Source organism: Rhinoderma darwinii, chromosome 1, assembly GCF_050947455.1.
Source record: "Rhinoderma darwinii isolate aRhiDar2 chromosome 1, aRhiDar2.hap1, whole genome shotgun sequence".
In the NCBI taxonomy this organism is placed as follows: domain Eukaryota; kingdom Metazoa; phylum Chordata; class Amphibia; order Anura; family Rhinodermatidae; genus Rhinoderma; species Rhinoderma darwinii.
The window spans coordinates 129,623,207-129,647,934 of record NC_134687.1 but is presented as its reverse complement, the minus strand read 5'-3'; the positions used below and the strand labels follow the sequence as shown (position 1 = coordinate 129,647,934).

The 24,728-nt window shown below is 39.1% G+C and overlaps 1 protein-coding gene across 4 annotated transcripts in view; it reads left to right on the top strand.

Moving 5' to 3' along the window:
- ARHGAP10 (Rho GTPase activating protein 10) overlaps nt 1-24,728 on the top strand; it is a 394,713-nt gene that overhangs the window by 159,800 nt on the left and 210,185 nt on the right. For all 4 annotated transcript variants that reach the window (XM_075860371.1, XM_075860369.1, XM_075860372.1 and 1 more), the window contains 4 exons: nt 1,534-1,599; nt 4,876-4,950; nt 18,616-18,703; nt 23,651-23,709. In XM_075860371.1, coding sequence (XP_075716486.1) covers nt 1,534-1,599; nt 4,876-4,950; nt 18,616-18,703; nt 23,651-23,709 — 288 coding nt within the window. The remainder of the gene's footprint in view (nt 1-1,533; nt 1,600-4,875; nt 4,951-18,615; nt 18,704-23,650; nt 23,710-24,728) is intronic.

The following is a 24,728-nucleotide window of genomic DNA, read 5'->3' as shown; positions in this document are numbered from 1 at the left end:
AAGTCCCCGGCTGCTATCTCTGCTCGGGGAATCTATTTCTCTGGAGCTATCCTGAGGTGGCCACAGTGACATAACTCTGGCTGTTGGAAAGTTACGACAGGACTGCAGTGCCGGTCGGGTCTACAGAGCGAACATTGGGAGGCAAGGTGGATCGGGAAGCCAAGTCATTGGAGTTTCCCTGGGGTAGCTATTGTAGAAATAGGGACGGGAACAGCACCACCGTGACTTTAAATGGGGATGTAACAGACAGTCTTTATGGACCAGCTCCAGCCCACTCAAGGATTCACAGGAAGAAGAAGCAATGATGTCAGCATTCCAAAAAACAAATATTTTTATTCTCCCATGGGAAAGACACCAGATGGGCAGACACTGGCCAGTTGTCATTGCGGCTCTGGCAGGGAAGCTCCTGTGACGTAGCTTCCTTGGGCCTACATAGCGGCCGGGAACTCAGTCTGCTTTCAAAGCAGCCGGGGACTCCAGCTATGGGAAAGGTACGATAAAGTCGCCGTGCGGGGGAGGGGGAGATGTTTCTCTGTGTGTATCCCAGAGGATCCTAATCATAGGGAGACAGGGTGGCCAGGGTTTGCAAGCAGGGCAGCCACTCATGCGTTGGCAGCTCCAGTGATAACTGTCTATATATGGACTCTTACGTCAATGGAGCTTGCTGACAAACCGTACAGAGGCATCCATCACACATAAGCCGCCGTGTTAAAAAAAAAAAAAGTACTGGGAGGTATACTTTTTTTTGCGAGATCCAATGGGATGGAAAGGCATAGTCGAATCTATTCTATCCGTCAAAAAAAAAAGTATATTGATGTTTACCAGCCTGACCGAAGCCAAAAGGACACATTTAGGCCGGATTCACATGAGCGTGTGCGTTTAGCGCGTGCAAAAAACGCTGCGTTTTGCGTGCGCGAAAGGTCCGCGTGGCATCAGCATATGGTGTGCGGCTGCCCGATTTTCGCGCAGCCGGCATCATGATGACACTCTGTTTTTATTTTTACAAACCGAAAAGCACCCGGTGCTTTTCTGTTTTCATTCATAGTTTTTACTACTGTAGCGCGCGGCACCCGGAAGTGCTTCCGTGTGCCCTGCGCGATTTGCATGCACCCATTGACTTCAATGGGTGCGTGCAGCGCGAAACACGGGCAAATATAGGACATGTCATGAGTTTTTACGCAGCACACATACGCTGCATGAAATTCACTGACCGTCTGAACGGCCCCATTCATTAACATAGGTCCATGCGATGCGCGTGAAAATCACGCGCGTAGCACGGAGGTATTATACGTTCGTGTGAATAAGGCCTTAGTGTGTTTTGATCGCTTTTCCAACGTGCATGCTAAATGTAGGACAGAAACGTGATGTGAGCTTACACTTAGTAACACAACAGTAGCCACATCCTCATGAGATGGGTGTAATAAGACATGGCAATAAGCTCGAACAAGTACAAGAATAGGGAGGAGAAAAAGTTAAGAATTAATTTATTTTCTTTTCAAACCCAGTACTAAATGACTTCATGTTTCTGTTTAGGCGCTCAGCTAGACCAACATGGATTTGCTGTTGTGAAAAATTGTATCCGTGCCATTGAATCAAGGGGTAATGTATTTTATCAAAAAGACTTATAGATAAACATGGTTCTACTATATCACTATCTCACCCTATTTTACATGCCTCTTTGTGGACAATCATTGCATCCAAATTAAATTGTAAAATGTTCAGTGAATGTTTGTCAAATGAGCAATATTATATATAATACCAAATCAAAAATATGATTCAGAGATCGGCTTATCCATTGAGTTTGTTCTACTTGCTCTAGATGAGTCAATATGAGATTTGTTATCTACAGTATTTGACTTCAAGCTTGATTTTATTAGGGTTCACACTTTGCAGATTTATTGCAGAAATTTCTCCGACTGTTCCATACATCAGAATAGGCAATAAAAATTAGCATTAACATCCTGCAGAAACAACCTCATTCACGGAAGGGATTTTCAATCGCGGATATTTCTACAATAAATCTGCCATGTGCGAATGTACACTAAAGGGTTTTTCTGAGAATGTCTTCTACAATGTACTAAAGAACAGAGATCCCTTTTTACATATTTTTTTGAATCTCATGGTAAATTTATAGTTATCCTTACAGGTGTATTTTTTGGTATTACAATGTAAAGAAACCATAAAACAATCTTAATAGTATTCGGAAACTAGACTAATAAAGAACGTTGCGAAGCTTAGATGAGCAGTGTTGTTGCCAATCTAAGTATGTGTGAAATACTCAGGAAGCGTACTTAAAAGTCCGCTTATTGGAGCGCTATTCCTCTGGTATGTATGTACGACAGCTACCTCACTGATGGTTTAGTTGACAATCGTATCCTTGCTGAAATAAAAATCAGCCCTCAATGAATATACTTCCCGGTGGGTTTGTGTTTGTATACAACGGTTAATTTAATATCAGAGCTTCAGTGTAAATCATGGGTGAGAATAAGGGTCCTTTTACACTGGCCAATTTTGGCCGTAAAAACAAGCGCCGATCAGAGACAGCTCGTTGATCGGCGCTCGTTTGCTCCTTTCACAAGGAGCTATGATCAGTAATGTATAGGGACGAGCGATCATTACTATGATCGCTCGTCCCCATGCATTTCCATCATGTCGGCAGCACAGGGAGATGTGTTTGCTTTTCATCGACTGATCGTTGCCCTGTTTACACAAGGAAATCGTGAATGAGTGATTATATGAACGAGTGTTTGCCCGATCATTGGCCTGTGTAAAAGGGCCTTAAGGCAGAGAGAAGCGTAGTCTCCACTTCTAACACCAGAACATTGTAAATGAGCTGCATCATGCAACACAACCAGCACTGAAGACCATAAATAGAGCAGATAAGTTAAAGATTGATCTCCACTTTACGTGAACTCGAAACAAATCACCAGTGTTTTTTTCTAAACATCCCTCCTAACTTTCCAGAATTTAGTTTTAACTTCTATGACTAATATTACAGGCTGCCTGAAAACTGTTTTACTATTGCGCAGCGGAGAGCCAGCTGTGAAAGTAAGCAGTTTTTGTATTATAGGTGAATAGACGTAATGTTATTAGTTTATTGCTGAAGGAGAAATAAAAATACAGTCCCAGTTTGGAGATGATCTAATTTGCCTTTAGAAACACTAGACTACTTGTTTTTATAACATGACATCTTGCAGGAACAAAGCTTATAATTATTTATACAACGTTGTTATTGTGGATTCCCACGCTTAAAAACATTAACCAAAACAGCAGTTATTTTTGAGAATAAAAATTTGCGTACCCCTCCCCCACACTCACGTGCACAAATTGCAGAGTCTAGTCGAGTGCACGTAGCATTATGCATCTCTCTCGTGTGTCTTGAGAGAAAATGCCGTTTCAAGCCTCTTATTTTGCAGTATTTCTACTCCCTCAGGGTATATCATTAATTTACATTTGTCACAGATGGATCTATTGTATAACAAATGTTTTTATCCAGTATTCACAGGCTTATAATAGCAGAAAAAGAAAATCTCCTTAGAGAATTTCAGTACAGCACTGTGATTATAATCTGTGAAATAATATAAGAATATAAGTAGCAAAATGCCAAGCTCAAATATTACAAGAACATGTTATCTCTACCTTACGACATAATAAACAAGTAATTCTTAGATGCCAGCCTTTCCTGTTCGTATGCCACCAGCGCACTGCTTGAATATGGGGTCAGATGAACACTAAAGCTCATAGATATAGCCTTATACTGTGGCATTTAAAATGTAATATATTTCTACTTATTGATGTACGTTGTATCTCTGACGTCGCCTGTGGGACCTTGCTATTGAGCAGTATGTTTAAACTGACCATTGTATAATAAAATGCGACCAAAACATTTTTTTTATCCCCTGTGAGTAAACAATAAATATTCCTATAGAATGACGGCAAGCCAGATCTTGAAAACCATGAGAAACTGATACAGAAAGTTTATCAGAAAATGACATAACTTTTCATTGTACAACAAATATGTTTTAGGTTTGCTAAAACCGTAAGACCCTATAAAAATTGCTAAATCTATTCTATATAATGCTTAATTATAATATATATAATTCTATATAATAATACTTTCAGAGAATTATGTAAGATATCGACTAACAAGGCACATCGAGTATACTCTTTGTGATCAGGTTTTTTTCTGCCATTTAGAATAACTTTTTAATTTTTGGTCAACCCAAATCTGGGAAAGATTGTTTTTTTTTCTTGTGTATTCAGTATGTAACCAGTTTCTTTAAATTGGCATTTCCATGTAGACATGTGTACTGTAATGTGGCTTGTGTTCCACCAGTACAGGTCAGAGTAAAAGGATTACTATCCTCTAATTCTCATGGGTAGAATAATACCAAATATATACATTATCAAACATGGACTATAACTTAAACGCTGTGTAAATTTTTCAAAGCAAATTTTTGAAGGACTCACTGCTTACACTCAGGATCCAGCTATTAATAATCACATCTAAGTTCATGAACTGGATCCTGTTTACTGAAGCAGTCAGTCCTGCAAACCTGACTGATACTGCTTTGACGGCAAGATACAGCTTCTATGTATACAGGATACATAGAAGCTGTATCTCAAAAAGTAACGTAAAAGTAAAAAACTTGTTCAAAATGCAATGAAACATTGATTTGTTTGAAAAAAAAAAAAAAAAAAATTTGCCTTCAAAAGTGTACATAGCCTTTAAATACTTGAGGGCCTCATGTCTTGGTACAGAGCACCTGCTAGACCAGATGGGTACAAGATTGAGTGTACAGAGATTAACGGGGAAATGTTATTTTAGAAATATATTCTTTTGTTGTATAATCTAGTTTGCTTTCTCTCTTTTAGGTATTCATGACCAAGGATTGTACAGGGTTGTGGGGGTGAGTTCAAAGGTCCAGAGACTACTGAGTTTGTTAATGGGTATGCTACCATTTTAATCCTTTTTATTGTTTAGTAGTTTAATCTGTCATCTTCACTTTATAATATATATGTGTGTGTGTGTGTATATATGTATGAATGTGTGTGTGTATATATGTATGAATGGGTGTGTGTGTGTATATATGAATGAGTGTGTGTGTGTGTGTGTGTGTGTGTGTGTGTGTGTGTGTATATGTATGAATATATGTGTGTATATATGTATGAATATAGTCCAGACATAGATGAACACAGCACTTCAATATTTCCAGAAAATCAGGCCATGTGCTCGTCACCAGGGGATGAATCAATTCCCCAATGTAAAATAGAGAAAAACATAGAACACAGTAACGGCACCAGGACTTCAAGGTAGATGAAAGCAGGGTGGATTTATTCACCTCAACACAGCAACGTTTCGGTTCAACAGGAACCTTTCTCAAGCCATCACAAACTAAATAAAGTGTCAAGTATAAATAGGAGGAGCATACGTTAATCAGCAATAAAGCAATCCTATGTACAGTTACAATAAAACATACAGACATATACATCCCAATATTTAAAAAAATCGATCATAAAGTGCACATGTTTTTTCAATGTAAAGCATACATAGACAATATAATATGCATATTTAGTGAAGTATGAATCTCATAAATAGTATAAATAAGGGCAATTTGGATAATTGGAAAAGGGGCAGAGGCCAATTTAATTTTTATAGCAATGAACTTACTGTTTAGCGATAAGTCTGTACAAAGATAAAGATGTCAGCATGTCGTATTCGCGCGTATCTACTGCGCATGCTCCAAGATGGCGCCCACACCGGATGTTCAATCCGGTGGAACGCATTGAGCAGCAAATCACCACTGCGCATGTGAAGAGACGGAACTTGCGTTCCATTCCTACTGCACACGCGCCAGCGGCGAAAATAATGCACAGACAATAGACAATTATAGAAAACATCATAGTTATAGCTGGACATAGTCCAGATAATTCAATGGACACGACAATGCATCACCCAAGAAATTAGATGGGTTTTGCACTGTAGTGTCTGCAGATAGAAAAAATAGATGTAGGTAAAGGTGGCAGTACTGTCAGTAGAGAACTGGCTCCCCTTTAGGATAACAACATTTCAAGACCAATCTCGTCCTAGCACAATATAGTGTGACTATAGTCACCATTAGAACAAGTGGAGCTATTATGATAAGTGGGAGTATTGTCATCCCAAACAGGGATATCAAATATTCCCAAATAACCGTATCACAGAGAAAACGCATATTCAAAATACATGGGACATGCGTTAATTATCAATACAAAGCTCGCTTTTATTAAAGAAGACATGGTTCAAAACATAAAAAAGAGGTTCCATTATAGATCTCATTGTAACAGTGCAATCAGTATAAAAACACGCTTGAAACACTGCATCGCTATTTTTTGGATTGAATATATTGAAAATCTGCTGATATACATTTATAGTTCCACAAAAAAGGCCTCTGCTGCTTTCCAAGATCTCACATATTGCTTGACATAAAATTGTGTATCTAAAAGGTGTAGAAAAAGAGAATAAGAAAAAATATATATATATTAATATGCAATAATTGTGAATATAAAAATAAACATAAAATATGTATATTCAAAAGAGAGGTCAAAATAAGACCTCAAATTATTTATACATCAAGGACACAAACTATACCATCAAGGACATAGACCGATCATATCCCTATACTTTTTAAGGGGGCAAGTTACCCACCACTATATTAAATATGTGGGCCACAAGGATATTCTATATTTAACCTCTTAGGAGACATAGTTTCCAATCTGTAAATCCACTCTAGCTCTTTTCTTTTGAGAGCCAAACCTCTATCACCACCACGTCTCAGTTGAGGCACCAAATCAATGATTCTGAATCTCAACTGTGACAGACTATGCTTTTTTTCAACAAAGTGTCTCGACACTGGTAAATCCTGTCTCTTAGTATTGATATTTGATTTATGATTTCTCATCCTGAGACGCACTTCTGTAGTGGTCTCACCAACATAGTAAAGACCACAAGGGCAGCTCAGCAAATAAATAACAAAAGATGATTGACACGTAAAAAAAACCTTGATATTCATTATTTTACCAGTTTGTGGATGGTTAAAGACGCCACACTTAATCATATTGTCACAGATATTACATCCTAGACACGGGTAACAGCCATGCTTCGGGGGGGCCAAAACATTTGACTTTTCCGATATGACCCAATATCGGCCTTAACCACACTATTTTTGATTGTTTTGCCTTTCCTGTAGGCCATCATAGGCCTCTCTTGAAATTCAGCAACCTTTGGAAAGGCTCTACTCAATACCTTCCAATCTTTCCTCAAAATCCCACCAATCTGTGAGCTTAATGAGGAAAAGGTGGAAATGAATGGTAACCGGACATTCTTGTTCTTAGCTAGCTGCCCACTGAGGAGATCCTGTCTATCCAACAATTCAACCTTCCGTTTGTTAAAATCCAAAACATGACTCGGATAACCCCGATCAGAATTTTTTTTACACATTTGGTCGAGTCTTGAGGATAGTTTGTCTTCTTGACTCACCACCCTCTTGACTCTAATCAACTGACTATATGGCAGTGATTTCAACATCGTTCTCGGATGTCCACTAGTATAGTGTAAAAGGTTATTTCTGTCAGTTTTTTTGGAAAACCGATCAGAGATTAGCTTATTATCAGAGATTGAAATCCGAGTATCCAGAAACTCAATGGCAACTGTAGAAAATGACATAGTGAACCTAATAGTGGAATTTAAACCATTAAGAAATGTTACAAAGTCCTGTAATTGACTAATTGAACCGGTCCAGATGAGGAAGACATAGTCTATGTATCGCCACCACCGCAGTACTTGACTGAAGTGGTGGGACACATAGACAAGATCCTCCTCCATCCGTCGCATAAAAATGTTTGCATGTGTGGGGGCCATATTCGACCCCATTTCCGTCCCTCTCTTCTGTAAATAAAATTTGTCTCCTACCAGATAGTAATTCTTCATAAGTATAAATTCCAGTAATGCCCGAATATGCAATGTTAAATACCTTTGTGTCAAAACAGACAGAAGTATAGAAGGTATGATACCTTTATTGGCTAACCATAAAAGTTCTATATGCAAGCTTTCAGAGCACAGAGACTCCTTCAGGCAGTTTACAAATGAATGACTTCGAAAAAAGCACAACATTTAGATGTTACACAAAGACAATTAGTACATGAGGTGATACATCATTAAGATAAGCCGGGGCAATAAAACGGAGGTTATAGGGGTGATGACTTAGGAGTTAAGGCATCTGGAGTCAGTCTGATGGGGGATGTGACGTGTGTCCATGTAGTGGCTCATAAATCCTGGTGTTAGATTGAGGCCTTGTGTCAATGACTGGAATTTTATCATCATCTTGAATTCCCAAATTTTTCTTTCTCTGTTGTTTTTAAAATGACCCTTTAGTATTAGGACTTTTAAATCTGCCAAACTGTGATCAGGTCCAGAGAAGTGTTTTCCCACGGGTGTATCCACCTCCTGTTTTATTGTATGTCTGTGTAGATTCATCCTGGTTTGTAGTTTTTGTATTGTTTCTCCAATGTAGATTCCTTTTATTGATGCACCTTGTACACAGGATCATGTACACTACATTGGAGGATGTACATGAGAACGTGCCAGTGATTTTATAGTCCTGCTGTGTGTTTGGTATCTGGATGGTGTAATGATCGAACAAACCCAATTTTGTCCTCAGAGAAGCCTGACTTCTCCAAATAAAAAAGTGAGGCATCAATGCCCTCCTGATGAGCAACTGAAGTATAAAGACTGCCCACATCAAGGGTAACCAGAACCGACTGGTCAGGGATCGTGAGATCCTGTATCCTGACCAGGAAGTCAGAGGTGTCCCTGATGTGGGAGTCCGCACCAATGGCAAACTGCCTAAGGATTTTGTCTAAAAACATAGCCGCCGGGACAAACAAGGAATCACTCCCTGAAACAATAGGGCGTCCAGGGGGCCGAGTGGAATCCTTATGGATTTTGGGCAGGAGATAAAATACAGGAGTCACAGGGAATTTCACCTGCAAAAATTCACGTAAATTTCTATCGATAATTTTGTTCTTAAATGCATTACTGATCAGGGTATCCAGCTCACGTAAATACGTGAACTTAGCATCACCCGATAAGGCAGCATATACGTTGGTATCATTAAGTTGCATTGTCATTTCTTGTAGATATAGGGAGGTGTCCATAACAACTATGGTACCTCCCTTATCCGCCGGTTTAATTGTTAGATCACTATTATCCATTAGTTCCTTAAGTGCCAAATTTTCTGCACGTGTTAAATTTCTATGATTAAATTGGCTACTCTGCATTTTCTTCAAAGAATCTATCTGTTCTTTGACAAGTAAAATATAGGTTTCAACAGCACGGATATTCTGGGGAGGTTGAAATTTACTCTTATTACATAACCCATAATCTCTAAGGTGGAACATCTCATTGGTTGAGGCTACAGATGTATCATTCACAGATTTTGACTGTTCAGAAAAATATACCTTAAGTCTCAATGACCTAAAAAAACATTCTAAATCCAAATTTAACCTAAACAAATAAATAGGATTATTTGGACAGAAAGACAGACCACGGTTGAGCACTTTAACCTGTGGGTCAGTTAACATATATGACGGAATATTCACCACTAGGTCTGGAGATTTTTCTTCCTGGTCTGATATTGCCGTATCCCCCGTGCTGGAATCAACCTGCCTCTGGTTTTGTTGGAACTCATTCTTCCTCCTATTCTTCCTCCTGCCCCTGCAGGTTCGCTTTCTCCTGTGATAGGAGTGTCCATATTGTCCCCTAAAAAAGGAATATTGTATTGGTCGTCAGAGAATTCTGAGTCCGTATTATATGGCTCAGCTCTCCTGTGTCGTCTTCTGGGTCCTCTTTCGATCCTCCTGGGACCCCTTGGGTCAGCATCTTCACCCTGCCAGCAATACATTTTGCCTGTAGTATAGTCATCCAGGTCTCGCTGCCATTTCTGGCGCTTGGTCTTCTCAATATCACCCCAGAATTTCTGTAGATATAGGGTAACCTTTTCTTTCAGGGTTGACAAATCTTGTGTAGACATAATCTCTTTTAACTGAGCATCCCTTTTGCTCAGACGTATTTTAACTAGGTCAATCTCTCTTTGTAAGAACTCAAGGTTCAGTAGCAGGAGATCTTGAGAATATTTATTTGAAATGGCCTCAAATCTCTCCTTAAGTGCTATGTTTGCAGGAAAGAGATTGGGTCTCAGGTGTGAGCGCATTCCATGTGGTATACAAAGACATCTATAGTACTCACCGAGCGTTGATAGATGCAATTCAAGGGAAATTAATCTCTTGAAGTCTGCCTCCCATTTTCTCACATTTTCAACAGTGGGTACACTGTGTGTATATATGTATGTGTGTGTGTGTGTGTGTGTGTGTGTGTATATATGTATGAATGAATGTGTGTGTATATATGTATGAATGAGTGTGTGTGTGTGTGTGTGTGTATATATATATATGTATGAATGAATATGTGTGTGTATATACAGTGAAGGAAATAAGTATTTGATCCCTTGCTGATTTTGTAAGTTTGCCCACTGTCAAAGACATGAACAGTCTAGAATTTTTAGGCTAGGTTAATTTTACCAGTGAGAGATAGATTATATTAAAAAAAAGACAGAAAATCACATTGTCAAAATTATATATATTTATTTGCATTTTGCACAGAGAAATAAGTACTTGATCCCTTTGGCAAACAAGACTTAATACTTGGTGGCAAAACCCTTGTTGGCAAGCACAGCAGTCAGATGTTTTTTGTAGTTTATGATGAGGTTTGCACACATGTTAGATGGAATTTTGGCCCACTCCTCTTTGCAACTCATCTGTAAATCATTAAGATTTTGAGGCTGTCGCTTGGCAACTCGGATCTTCAGCTCCCTCCATAAGTTTTCGATGCGATTAAGGACTGGAGACTGGCTAGGCCACTCCATGACCTTAATGTGCTTCTTTTTGAGCCACTCCTTTGTTGCCTTGGCTGTATGTTTTGGGTCATTGTCGTGCTGGAAGACCCAGCCACCAGCCATTTTTAATGTCCTGGTGGAGGGAAGGAGGTTGTCACTCAGGATTTGACGGTACATGGCTCCATCCATTCTCCCATTGATGCGGTGAAGAAGTCCTATGCACTTAGCAAAGAAACACCCCCAAAACTTAATGTTTCCACCTCCATGCTTGACAGTGGGGACGGTGTTCTTTGGGTCATAGGCAGCATTTCTCTTCCTCCAAACACGGCGAGTTGAGTTAATGCCAAAGAGCTCAATTTTAGTCTCATCTGACCTGACCTCTCAGAATCATCCAGATGTTCATTTGCAAACTTCAGACGGGCCTGTACATGTGCCCTCTTGAGCAGGGGGACCTTGCGGGCACTGCAGGATTTTAATCCATTACGGCGTAATGTGTTACCAATGGTTTTCTTGGTGACTGTGGTCCCAGCTGCCTTGAGATCATTAACAAGTTCCCCCCGTGTAGTTTTCGGCTGAGCTCTCACCTTCCTCAGGATCAAGGATACCCCATGAGGTGAGATTTTGCATGGAGCCCCAGATCGATGTCGATTGACAGTCATTTTGTATGTCTTCCATTTTCTTACTATTGCACCAACAGTTGTCTCCTTCTCACCCAGCGTCTTACTTATGGTTTTGTAGCCCATTCCAGCCTTGTGCAGGTCTATGATCTTGTCCCTGACATCCTTAGAGAGCTCTTTGGTCTTGCCCATGTTGTAGAGGTTAGAGTCAGACTGATTAATTGAGTCTGTAGACAGGAGTCTTTTATACAGGTGACAATTTAAGACAGCTGTCTTTAATGCAGGCACCAAGTTGATTTGGAGCGTGTAACTGGTCTGGAGGAGGCTGAACTCTTAATGGTTGGTAGGGGATCAAATACTTATTTCTCAGTGCACAATGCAAATAAATATACAGGGTGGGCCATTTATATGGATACACCTAAATAAAATGGGAATGGTTGGTGATATTAATTTCCTGTTTGTGGCGCATTAGTATATGGGAGGGGGGAAACTTTTCAAGCTGGGTGTTGACCATGGCGGCCATTTTGAAGTCGGCCATTTTGTATCCAACTTTAGTTTTTTCAATGGGAAGAGGGTCATGTGACACATCAAACTTATCGAGAATTTCACAAGAAAAACAATGGTGTGCTTGGTTTTAACGTTACTTTATTCTTTCATGAGTTATTTACAAGTTTCTGATCACTTATAAAGTGTGTTCAAAGTGCTGCCCATTGTGTTGGATTGTCAATGCAACCCTCTTCTCCTACTCTTCACACACTGATAGCAACACCGCAGAAGAAATGCTAGCACAGGCTTCAAGTATCTGTAGTTTCAGTTGCTGCACATCTCGTATCTTCACAGCATAGACAATTGCCTTCAGATGACCCCAAAGATAAAAGTCTAAGGGGGTCAGATCGGGAGGCATTTCTTCTGCGGTGTTGCTATCAGTGTGTGAAGAGTGGGAGAAGAGGGTTGCATTGACAATCCAACACAATGGGCAGCACTTTGAACACATTTTATAAGTGGTCAGAAACTTGTAAATAACTCATGAAAGAATAAAGTAACATTAAAACCAAGCACACCATTGTTTTTCTTGTGAAATTCTCGATTAGTTTGATGTGTCACATGACCCTCTTCCCATTGAAAAAACTAAAGTTGGATACAAAATGGCCGACTTCAAAATGGCCGCCATGGTCAACACCCAGCTTGAAAAGTTTCCCCCCTCCCATATACTAATGTGCCACAAACAGGAAGTTAATATCACCAACCATTCCCATTTTATTTAGGTGTATCCATATAAATGGGCCACCCTGTATATAATTTTGACAATGTGATTTTTTTTTTTTTTTTTTATATAATCTATCTCTCAGTGGTAAAATTAACCTAGCCTAAAAATTCTAGACTGTTCATGTCTTTGACAGTGGGCAAACTCACAAAATCAGCAAGGGATCAAATACTTATTTCCTTCACTGTATGTATGAATGAATGTGTGTGTGTATATATATATATATATATATATATGAATGAATATGTGTGTGTATATATGTATGAATATATATGTGTGTGTATATACACTACCGTTCAAAAGTTTAGGGTCACTTAGAAATGTCCTTATTTTATGCAAGAAAAGCAGTTTTTTTCAATGAAGATAACATTAAATTAATCAGAAATACACTCTATACATTGTTAATGTGCTAAATGACTATTTTAGCTGCAAACGTCTGGTTTTTAATGCAATATCTACATAGGTGTATAGAGGCCCATTTCCAGCAACCATCACGCCAGTGTTCTAATGGTACATTGTGTTTGCTAACTGTGTTAGAAGGCTAATGGATGATTACAAAACACTTGAAAACCCTTGTGCAATTATGTTAGCACCGCTGTAAATAGTTTTGCTGTTTAGAGGAGCTATAAAACTGACCTTCCTTTGAGCTAGTTGAGAATCTGGAGCATTACATTTGTGGGTTCGATTAAACTCTCAAAATGGCAAGAAAAAGAGAGCTTTCATGTGAAACTCGACAGTCTATTCTTGTTCTTAGAAATGAAGGCTATTCCATTCGAGAAATTGCCAAGAAACTGAAGATTTCCTACAACGGTGTGTACTACTTCCTTCAGAGGACAGCACAAACAGGCTCTAACCAAAGTAGAAAGAGAAGTGGGAGGCCCCGCTGCACAACTGAGCAACAAGACAAGTACATTAGAGTCTCTAGTTTGAGAAATAGACGCCTCACAGGTCCTCAACTGGCAGCTTCATTAAATAGTACCCTCAAAACGCCAGTGTCAACGTCTACAGTGAAGAGGTGACTCCGGGATGCTGGCCTTCAGGGCAGAGTGGCAAAGAAAAAGCCATATCTGAGACTGGCTAATAAAAGGAAAAGATTAATATGGGCAAAAGCACACAGACATTGGACAGAGGAAGATTGGAAAAAAGTGTTATGGACAGACGAATCGAAGTTTGAGGTGTTTGGATCACACAGAAGAACATTTGTGAGACGCAGAACAACTGAAAAGATGCTGGAAGGGTGCCTGACGCCATCTGTCAAGCATGGTGGAGGTAATGTGATGGTCTGGGGTTGCTTTGGTGCTGGTAAAGTGGGAGATTTGTACAAGGTAAAAGGGATTTTGAATAAGGAAGGCTATCACTCCATTTTGCAATGCCATGCCATACCCTGTGGACAGCGCTTGATTGGAGCCAATTTCATCCTACAACAGGACAATGACCCAAAGCACACCTCCAAATTATGCAAGAACTATTTAGGGAAGAAGCAGGCAGCTAGTATTCTATCTGTAATGGAGTGGCCAGCGCAGTCACCAGATCTCAACCCCATAGAGCTGTTGTGGGAGCAGCTTGACCGTATGGTACGCAAGAAGTACCCATCAAGCCAATCCAACTTGTGGTAGGGGCTTCTGGAAGCATGGGGTGAAATTTCTCCCGATTTACCTCAGCAAATTAACAGCTAGAATGCCAAAGGTCTGCAATGCTGTAATTGCTGCAAATGGAGCATTCTTTGACGAAAGCAAAGTTTGAAGGAGAAAATTATTTGAAATAAAAATCATTATTTCTAACCTTGTCAATGTCTTGACTATTTTCTAGTCATTTTGCAACTCATTTGATAAATAGAGGTGTGAGTTTTCATGGAAAACACAAAATTGTCTGGGTGACCCCAAACTTTTGTGTATATATGTGTGTGTGTGTGTACATGTATGAATGTGTGTATGTGCGTGCGTGCGTGCGTGCGTGTGTGTTTGTGTGTGTGTATATATATATATATATAATGTGTGTGTGTGTGTGTGTGTGTGTGTATATATATATATATATATATATAAAATGTGTGTGAATATTAGTCCTTCTCAATGAATTAGAATATTATCAAAAAGTTAATTTATTTTTAGTAATTCAATTCAAAAAGTGAAACTCATATATTATATAGATTCATTACACACAGTGATCTATTTCCAGCATTTTTTTTTTCTTTTAATGTTGATGATTATGGCTAACTGTTAATGAAAACCCAAAATGTAGTCTCTCAGAAAATTAGAATATTAAATCCGCCCCATTTCAAATATGATTTTTAATACCGAGATGTTGGAAATGTACATACTGAAAAGTATGTGCAGTATATGGCCTCAATACTTGGTCGGGGCTCCTTTTGCATGAATTACTGCATCAATGCGGCATGGCATGGAGGCGATCAGCTTGTGGCGCTGCTGAGGTGTTATGGAAGCCCAGGTTTCTTTGATAGTGGCCTTCAGCTCGTCTGCATTGTTGGGTTTGGTGTCTCATCTTCCTCTTGACCCTAGATTCAATGGGGTCTAGGTCAGGCGAGTTTGCTGGCCAATCAAGCGCAGTGATACTGTGGTTATTAAACCAGGTATTGGTACTTTTGGCAGTGTGGGCAGGTGCCAAGTCCTGCTGGAAAATGAAATCATTATCTTCATAAAGCTTGTCAGCAGAGGGAAGCATGAAGTGCTCTAAAATTTCCTGCTAGACAGCTGCACTGACTCTGGACTCGAGATAACACAGTGGACCAACACCAGCAGATGACATGGCTCCCCAAACCATCACTGACCGAGGAAACTTCACACTGGACCGCAAGCAACTTGGATTGACGCCTCTCCACTCTTCCTCCAGACTCTGGGACCTGGATTTCCAAATGAAATGCAAACTTTGCTTTCATCTGAAAACAGGACTTTGGACCACTGAGCAGCAGACCAGTCCTTTTAAAGGCTTAGGAAACCTTTGCAGGTGTTTTGTGTTGATTCGCTGATTAGAGTGTCACACCATGAGGCTACAATCTTCAACTTTTACTCAATATTCTAATTTTCTGAGACTCTAAATTTTGGGTTTTCATTAAAATAAAAAAAATGCTGTAAATAGATCACTCTGTGTATAATGAATCTATATAATATGAGTTTCACTATTTGAATTGAATTACTGAAATAACTAAACTTTTCTAAACAAATTCATTGTGTAGGACTAGTATATAACAAACTTCTAATATTGGATGTTCATGACCGTATTGTATGGCTGCTATATAGAGAATTTCTACCAAGCACTTAAAAATGACCATATATTAGTAGATCAGAAGTTAACCCAGTAGTTGATCATTATGTTTATTTTACTTAGAGATGTTGGTTGGTTGTTACCTTTGAATTATCGTCTCAGAAACTAATGGCAAACATGGTGACAAAATTACAGCTTTTTGGCCGTTTGAGAAACTTATTTAAAAGTGACAACCAGTATACCTGCACTTCCTGCTGTCACTTTTGCACAAATGGCCACCCCAACTAAACCCAAAAATAAATTTCTGATATCTCTAAGATAAAGAAACTAATTACCAAACATTGGCGGCTTTTCGAACACGTGTTTTACGAAATATATGGTCATTTATACGTTTTGAGTAGAAATCCTCTTTATGCTATTCCAGCAACTGATTGTGACTGTTTACTAGGCAAATACACTGAACCTTACAGAGAAAGATACAAATGCAATAGAGCTGAGTCTGTCCTTGTAGCAGAGCTGGAAATGTCATTTTCCATAACTCATGGTGATTTCAGTGTGTTATGTGCAGTTTTCTATAGGATTTTAGGTAAGCCTACCTAGTTGTTTTAACCCTTGAAGGGTTATCCCAGGTCAATAAAGAACCACTACATGACAACCTTGGTTCTGCTGCACCTCTATTCATCTAGTTTTGGTATGTCCTGAGCTATGTTTTGTCAGCGCAGGTCTGACTTTGAGGGATTCATTGGTATTCTGAGAAGCTTGTTGCAAGCAGGCTGTGCTCCAGGTCCATGCGTGCTCCATCTGTGCTGATAACACAGTGTTCTTTGGCACGGGAGACTAGAGGAAACCAGAGCGCAAATTCATTTCATTACCCTGGACATTATGAGAATGACAAATTGTTTGTATATCACACGCTGCAATCAATTCAATGCTGCATCTAAGAGTCCTTCTGTAATTGTTCTAAACACTCACTTGACTCGTAATGATTAAACATTGACATTAGACCTTGTATATTAATAGTAGCCGTCAACATGACTTTCACTAATATTACTTCTTTCTGCCCTTTATTTCTTTACTGGGATTGAAAGAAAGAAGTTATACACCAAATGCATTGATGTAAAAAATCTTGATGACCTCACTAAGGCTACATTCACACGACAGCAAAAAAAAAATGCCCATTAAAAATTGATCAACTGTCCGTTTTCTTATGGCAGTTTTCCATCAGTGTGTCTCCAAATTTTCATCCATTTCCAATCCGTATGGCCGTTTGTCATACTTTTGCCATCCGTTTTTCATGGTCATTAGGTTTATTCTGGTCTATTTTCCAGATTTCCAGTCCATCGCCGTGTCCTAATTAGCGGGACTTCGGTAGTTCTCTACATGTCTTATTCTCTCTGACTTGTCATTTTACAAGTAGCTGGAATGTATCTTACATAATCTGCAGAAGAAGTTATTATCCGGTTTCTACTATCTCATATGCTAAAACTTTTTTTTTTTTTAAAGCCAAAGGTGGAAAATAATAAAACTATGCATCCAATTCAGTCATTCTATAAGCTGTAGTTCTGCCGACTGGTTCCCAATAATGGCAAACCACTATGGGGGCATGGTAGATGCGCCTCATTATTATTCCTATATTCACTGCAGGGGCTACCTTTTTGTAGCGCTCCTGTGTTGTGCTAGGTTAGTAGTAGGGCCCTGCAATGAACATGAATTTTAATGAGCCACATCCTTCGTGCAGCCATTTTGGCAGGGCATACTTCAGCAATATGGCGCACACGTGTATGGTACAACTAAAGCAGGCATTGTTTTATATACGTGGTGAACCAGCACGGTAAACAGCATCTTGCTGGGGGATGTATTCTCAAAAGGCAGGCCCTGCAGTAAATCTATGAGCTGCATCTTCAGAAAAAGGGAGCACACACTATTACACTGCAATTATTTAACCATTATGATATAGCGATAGAATGTACAGGGAAAACTCACTTATCGATTAACAACCAAACATTCATACTTCATCCTAGGAAATAAGTGACCACAACTTGAAAACTATTTCTTCATTTGGCCTTTATCTGATGTTGAATTTACTTTGATCGCATGCTTATGAGCAAAGGGCTATTTCACGTACCAATTTTTCAGAAACCGAAAACTGAATTAAAAAATTTAATAATTTTTTATACCCCCCCATTTATTTGAATACATGTAATATGCATTAGACACGTCACCCCTCTCCGCTCCTGTATATCCGGTTACTTAGGAGCAGTATTCTACTCTCATTATCCACGATTGCAAATATATGGTAAGAGAAATTGATGAAATAAGAAAAAAAATTGTTACTGGCAAAATCCATAATCGTTTACATCCAGGGGTGCATTCTCCTTTATCACACACAGTTTTTATTTTCCAACTTAAAATGTTGGATACCAGTTTTTTATTAACTTTTATAAAAAAAAAAAAACTATTCACGATCAATCTTTTTTAATGCTGGCAATGATTACAGAAATATTTGATATGATTTACATTTACTCATTAGTGACCCTGTAGGTGAATAATAAATCTGTTGTTTCTTCTTCTTTTTCCCCTGGAGATGTGAAGACGGGCTGTGATGTTGATTTGAGTGTTACGGGAGAATGGGAAGTCAAGACCATAACCAGTGCTTTAAAACTGTATTTGAGGTTAGTGCGAGTGCCGTTTTTTCGGCATTCTCCCTGTTGGAGTCAACACTGGTACTGCCATTTAATGTACTTTTTTAGATAATTTTGTGCCTTGTGGAGACAATCCATTAAAATGTTTCCTATAGTTGTCTTTATCAGTTGACCGTATCATTTGCATTGTAAAATCAGATTATAAATATCTTTAATTCCCTTTCTGCAATTACTGATTTTACTGTGGCCAGCCATACTTTTCTCCTACGGTAATAAAATACATGGACGGCTCGAGTCCACCAGAGCGGGTACCCTCCGTTCTGGCTCGCTCAGGACGGGTCTCGAGATGGGGACCATCCTTTATAAATTCCATATGCCCTAATAAAGCATACAGACAAGTGTTTTCTTCATGAAACAGCCCCTTTTAATGTATTTAAAGTTAATGTTTGCAAAAATGAACATAGACACCTGTGGTCGGCCGACTTTTTGAGTAAACTGTTTTATGTGGACCCAGCTTCAATGCAGGACACAGATATATTATTGGAGTTGTCAGCTAAAAACAATGACTATGGAATCGTGAGCCAACTGGGCAAATGCACAGGGGTTGTCCTGTTGGGACAATCTTTTTTTAAGGTTAATTATTTTTGCACAAATCATCTTGGCATAACGTAATAAATATATTTTTTACCACAGAATGTGTTTTTTGTTTTTTTTTAAACAATTTGATATCCCTCTAAATGTCATCCCTACAGAGGTGTCATTTGTGTCAATTAAAATGTTACCTCATGAACATTTATTATTGGATCCACTTCGTTACATTGTTTAGCATGTTCCTTTACATACTGACATTCTGGCTTGTCATTTTACCTTACATACTTTTGAAAAAGAGTCCACAAGCTTTGTCCCAGGGATTTCAGAGATGGGACATCCCCATAGACTTGTTTGAACCAATTAAAGGGTTGACCATGATTAGAACAAGTAGGGTCTGCTTTCTGTCCCCAGAAACAGCACCACGTCTGTCTATGTGCTGTGTTTAGTATAGCAGCTCAGACCTGATCAAGTGAATGTGGCTGAACTACCAAACGGGAGCCCAAAAATAGAAGATATGTCAATTTATCAGTCTTGATATAGTCAAAAAGATATACTGTGTGGTGTTTCAACAATACCATAGACCACTAATATACAGATATGGTGCTGCTTCTGGGGGAGGGGGTGATAAACCATTTTTTTCTAATTGTGGATAGTCCCTTTTAATATTTTTTGAAAAACAGAACAGGAGAGATTTCTGTTAGAAATCAACGTTGGTTGTAACTAAAAAATGGTGACAGATGCTCAATAGAGGGGAATTCTCATCTCTTAGCCTGAGTGAAGAGTGATTATAAAGAATGTCACTCACTCTGGAGGACCTGTCCTGTATTATACAGACAACCCATTGATTTGAATGTGACTCTGTGAACAGTTAAGGCTCTTACAACATGGTGACAGAAAAAATATGTTCTTTTTACAAAAGTAATTTTATTGTACAAAAAGTTGCAAAACATAAAAAAGTGCTATAAATTTGGTATCGCCCGAATCGTCCTGACCCATAGCATAAAGTTAACACGTAATTTAGTATGCGTAGTGAACGCTATATAAAAACTAAAAGTAACTAGGCCAGTGATGAAAAAGTCGCATGTACCTCAAAATGGTACCAATAATAACTACAGCTCGTCCCGCAAGAAACAGCCCTCATACCACTACGTCTATGAAAAAATAAAATAAGTTAAGGCTCCAGTAGGTCAGGAAAAAAAAATCTGCAATTGTGCAGGCCCGAGGGGAACATTTCTTCTGTTTCAAGAGGCAATTTATCAAGGCCCTAAAATTAGGGCACCAGGAAGGGGAGGACTCAAATATATCTGCTAGAAGCGAGGGTGCCCGTATTATACCAGGACAACACTTCCCAGCAAAATTCCTCAAACTGCAAAGTTGTGGAGTGTGGACCAAATGAGAGATCAGTAAGGACACCATTTATCAGTGCGACACTGGCCTGTGCATAAAGGATTGCTTCACAACATAACACATATCTATGTATTATTTTATTCTTAATTTTTTTACACCATTATTATACCACCTGACTATGCCCCTGATGTACTCCGCACAGCTTACATATGCCCCACATTATAAACTGAAATACCAGTAATACTCAAACAGAACTACAAAGCAAAATCCACGCTCCAAAAGCCAAACGGCGCTCCCTCCCTTCTGAACCCTACAGCGTGCCCAAGCAGTTTACTTCCACATATATGGCATCGCCATACCATGGAGAGCAATTTAAAAAAACATTGGGGTGTGTGTGTCTCTAGTGGCACAAGCTGGGCACGACATATTTGCCACTGAAATGGCATATCTAGGGAAAAATTTAAATTTTTACTTTACACCACCCGTAGTGCAATAATTTATGTAAAAGACCTGTGGGGTGAAAATGCTCACTACACCCCTTAATAAATGCATTGATGGGTACAGTTTCCAAAATGGGTTCACTTCTCAGAGGTTTCTTTTATTATTTCACATCAGAGCCTCTGCAATTGTGAACCTATACTGTGTAAGTTGCCAAATTAGGCCTCAACTTCGCATGGTACTCTTTCACTCCTGAGCCTGGTCGAATGTCCAGGCAAAAGATTAGGGCCACATGTAGGGTGTTTCTAAAACCGGGAAACGCAGCATAATAATTAGGGAGCTGTCTTGTTATCCACAAGCTGGACACCACATATTGGCATATCTATGGAAAAAAATCCCATTTTCCCTCTGCAACATCGAGTGCACACTAATTTCTGCAAAACACCTGCAGGGTTAACATGCTCACTACACCCCTAGGTGAATACCGTGAGGGGTGTAGTTTCCAAAGTGGGGTCACTTCTGGTCTGGGTGGTTACCACTGTTTTGGTCCCACCGGGGCTTTGCAAATGCGACATCGCGACCAGAAACCAATCCACCAAAATCTGTACTCCAAAAGAAAAATGGCGCTCTTTCGCAGCTGAGCCCTACTGTGTGCCCAAACAGCAGTTTATGACCAAATATTAGGTATTGCCGTACTTGTGAGAAATTGCTTTACCATTGTTGGAGTTCTTTTTTCCCTTTTATTTGTTGAGAAAATGTTGCTTTTTTTTTCCTTTTAGTCCTTGTGGAAATTAGAAAAAAAATAGCTAAACCTAGATTTTCTTTGAAAGAATGTAGATTTTCATTTTCATGGCCCATTTCCAATAATTTCTGCAAGAAACCTGTGGGGTCAAAATGCTCACTATACCCCTAGATAATTTCCTCAAGGGGTGTAGCTTCCAAAATGGCATCACTTGGGTGGGGGGGGGGGGGTTTCCACTCTATTGTCCCTTCGGGGGCTTTGCAAATGCAACATGGCCCTCACAAACCATTCTTTCTAAATTTGATCCCCAAAAGCCAAATAGCGTTCTTTCCCTTCATAGCCCTGCTGTGTGTTCAAACAGCCGTTTAAGACCACATGTGGGGTATTGTTTTACTCTGAGAAAAAGCAACATTTGTAAAGCAATTTCTCCTGTTAGTCCTTGTGGAAATGGGAAAAAATTTGCTAAACCTACATTTTCTTTCAAAGAATGTAGATTTTCATTTTCACGATCCACTTCCAATCATTTCTGCAATAAACCTGTGGGGTCAAAATGCTCACTATACACCTAGATAATTTCCTTAAGGGGTATAGTTTCCCAAATCGGGTCACTTTTGGGGGATGTCCACTGTTTTGGCACCGCAAGAGTCCTTCAAACCTGACGTGGTTCCTAAAATATATTCTAATAAAAAGAAGGCCCCAAAATCCACTTGGTGCTCCTTTGCTTCAGAGGCCTGTGCTTCAGTCCAGTAGCACGCTAGGGCCACATATGGGATATTTCCCAAAACTGAAGAACCTGGGCTATAAATATTGAGTTGCATTTCTCTGGTAAAACTTTCTGTGTTACAAAAAAAATGTATCAAAAATGAATTTCTGTAAAAAATATTTTAAATAATAATTTGTCAATTTCACCTCTACTTTGCTTTAATTCCTGTGGAACATCTAAAAGCTTAAGAAACGTTCTAAATGCTGTTTTGAATATTTTGAGCGGTGACTTTTTTTTTAAAATGGGATGACTTACTGGGGGTTTTTAATATGTGAGGCCCTAAAAGCTGCTTCACAACTGAACTGGCCCCTGCAAAAATAGCCTTTTGATATTTTCTTGAAAATGTGAGAAATTGCTGCTAAAATTCTAAGCCTTGTAAAATTCTAGAAAAATAAAAGGATGTTCAAAAAACGATGCCAATCTAAAGTAGACCTATATGGGGGATGTTAATTATCAACAATTTTGTGTGGTATTACTATCTGTCTTACAAGCAGATAGATTTAAATTTAGAAAAATGCTAATTTTTGCAATTTGTCACAGTGAAATACTGAATGTATCGAGCAAATTTTGCCAGTAACAAAGTCTAATGTGTCAGGAGAAAACAATCTCAGAATCACTTGGATAGGTAAAAGCTTTCTGAAGTTATTACCACATAAAGTGAAACATGTCCGATTTGAAAAATAAGGTTCTGTCAGGAAGGTCGAAAGTGGCCAAAGCGGGAAGGGGTTAATAGAACAATATAACCAATAACTAATTTTAAAATGTTGATTGAATTTTTTACTTTGAAATCACCTTCCTAAAGTCACACACTTGGGCACCAGGATAAATTTTAACTGGAGATGTTATGTTGGCTTACTGGTTCTTACGAAAACTTCTCTAAATTTATTGTTGTGAAGACTTCTGGTAAAACAACATTAGATTTCTGTAATTAGTGGTTTATGTAACTTTTTCAAGATGCCAGACATTTAAGGTGAATGATCACTTGCAGTAATGTGCTAATTGTTCTGCAATAATACTTAGAAATGTTGCATAACCAGTATATATTAAAATAGCTTGACAGGGTTTGTTTTAACTTTGAGCTGTCCTTGTATTTCAGGAGCCTGCCAGAACCACTGATGACATACGAGCTGCATGAACAGTTCATCAATCCTGCCAGTAAATATTCACTTTCTTTATTTTTTGCTTGTTCCTTATCAGCGAGCCATATGAACAAGCAGATTAAGCTCATTTTAAATACGTTTTTGTGTTTGAATATAAAATATATATTATTTTTATTTCAATATACTTTTTATTTTATTTTTTGTGTAGTGGATGGTCGTGTAAAATAATATATACTTTAAGTGATATGGTAATCTGTTTATAATGGAAGTCATAACGCAATGCCAGATCCATGGTGCGACAGACACCAGCGGCGCCCGACCGTTGCTGGGGCAAATGCAGGATTTTTAAAGGGGGTTCCAAACCACGTTTTGTTTTGTTTTTTGCCACATTCCCACTACCCTCTGGTTTTTACACTTGAAGTATTGGTCTGCACTTCTCAACTAGCCTAGCCCATTTTTATTAGAGCGGGTAATATTTAGGGCTAGGCCTGTGGATATGTGCTGACCATTACTGGTAGCGTAAAAACCAGTGTAGATAGTGCCCCTTGTAGATAGTGTCCCACACTGCCCCTTGGAAGCTCCCGCTGCGTGTGCCCCAGTGATCAAATTGACTGGGGCAACCGAGGTGTCCGTCGTTTTGACTGAAAAAGTAGCGCTGCTTACAGCTAACGGAGCCTCTAACACGGATGTGAATAGAGCCTAAGTCATACTTTAATACATCTAGAGGAGGCAAAATCCACCATTAGAGCTGCTATTTTTCATTCAAAGACGATATGACTCTCAAGATACATTTCTTTGCACAAAAATCTGTCTTTCTGTAGTGCATGAGCAAGTTATCAGTTCTGCCATCAATCTTTTGGCAGCCGATATGCAAGTGCCTGATACTTGTGCGCGCACAGCTCAGATGCCGCTGCTGACGATACTCCCGCACATGCTCCCCTCTCTCCAGCTCTTGCTGTGACACTGTCTGTAGCTGATTGGATAGTGTCACAGCGATCGTAACACGCCCCATTGCCAATTACACGCCTCATTGACTGTTCAGGGGGTTATTTAAATATCGGGCGCCAAATATAA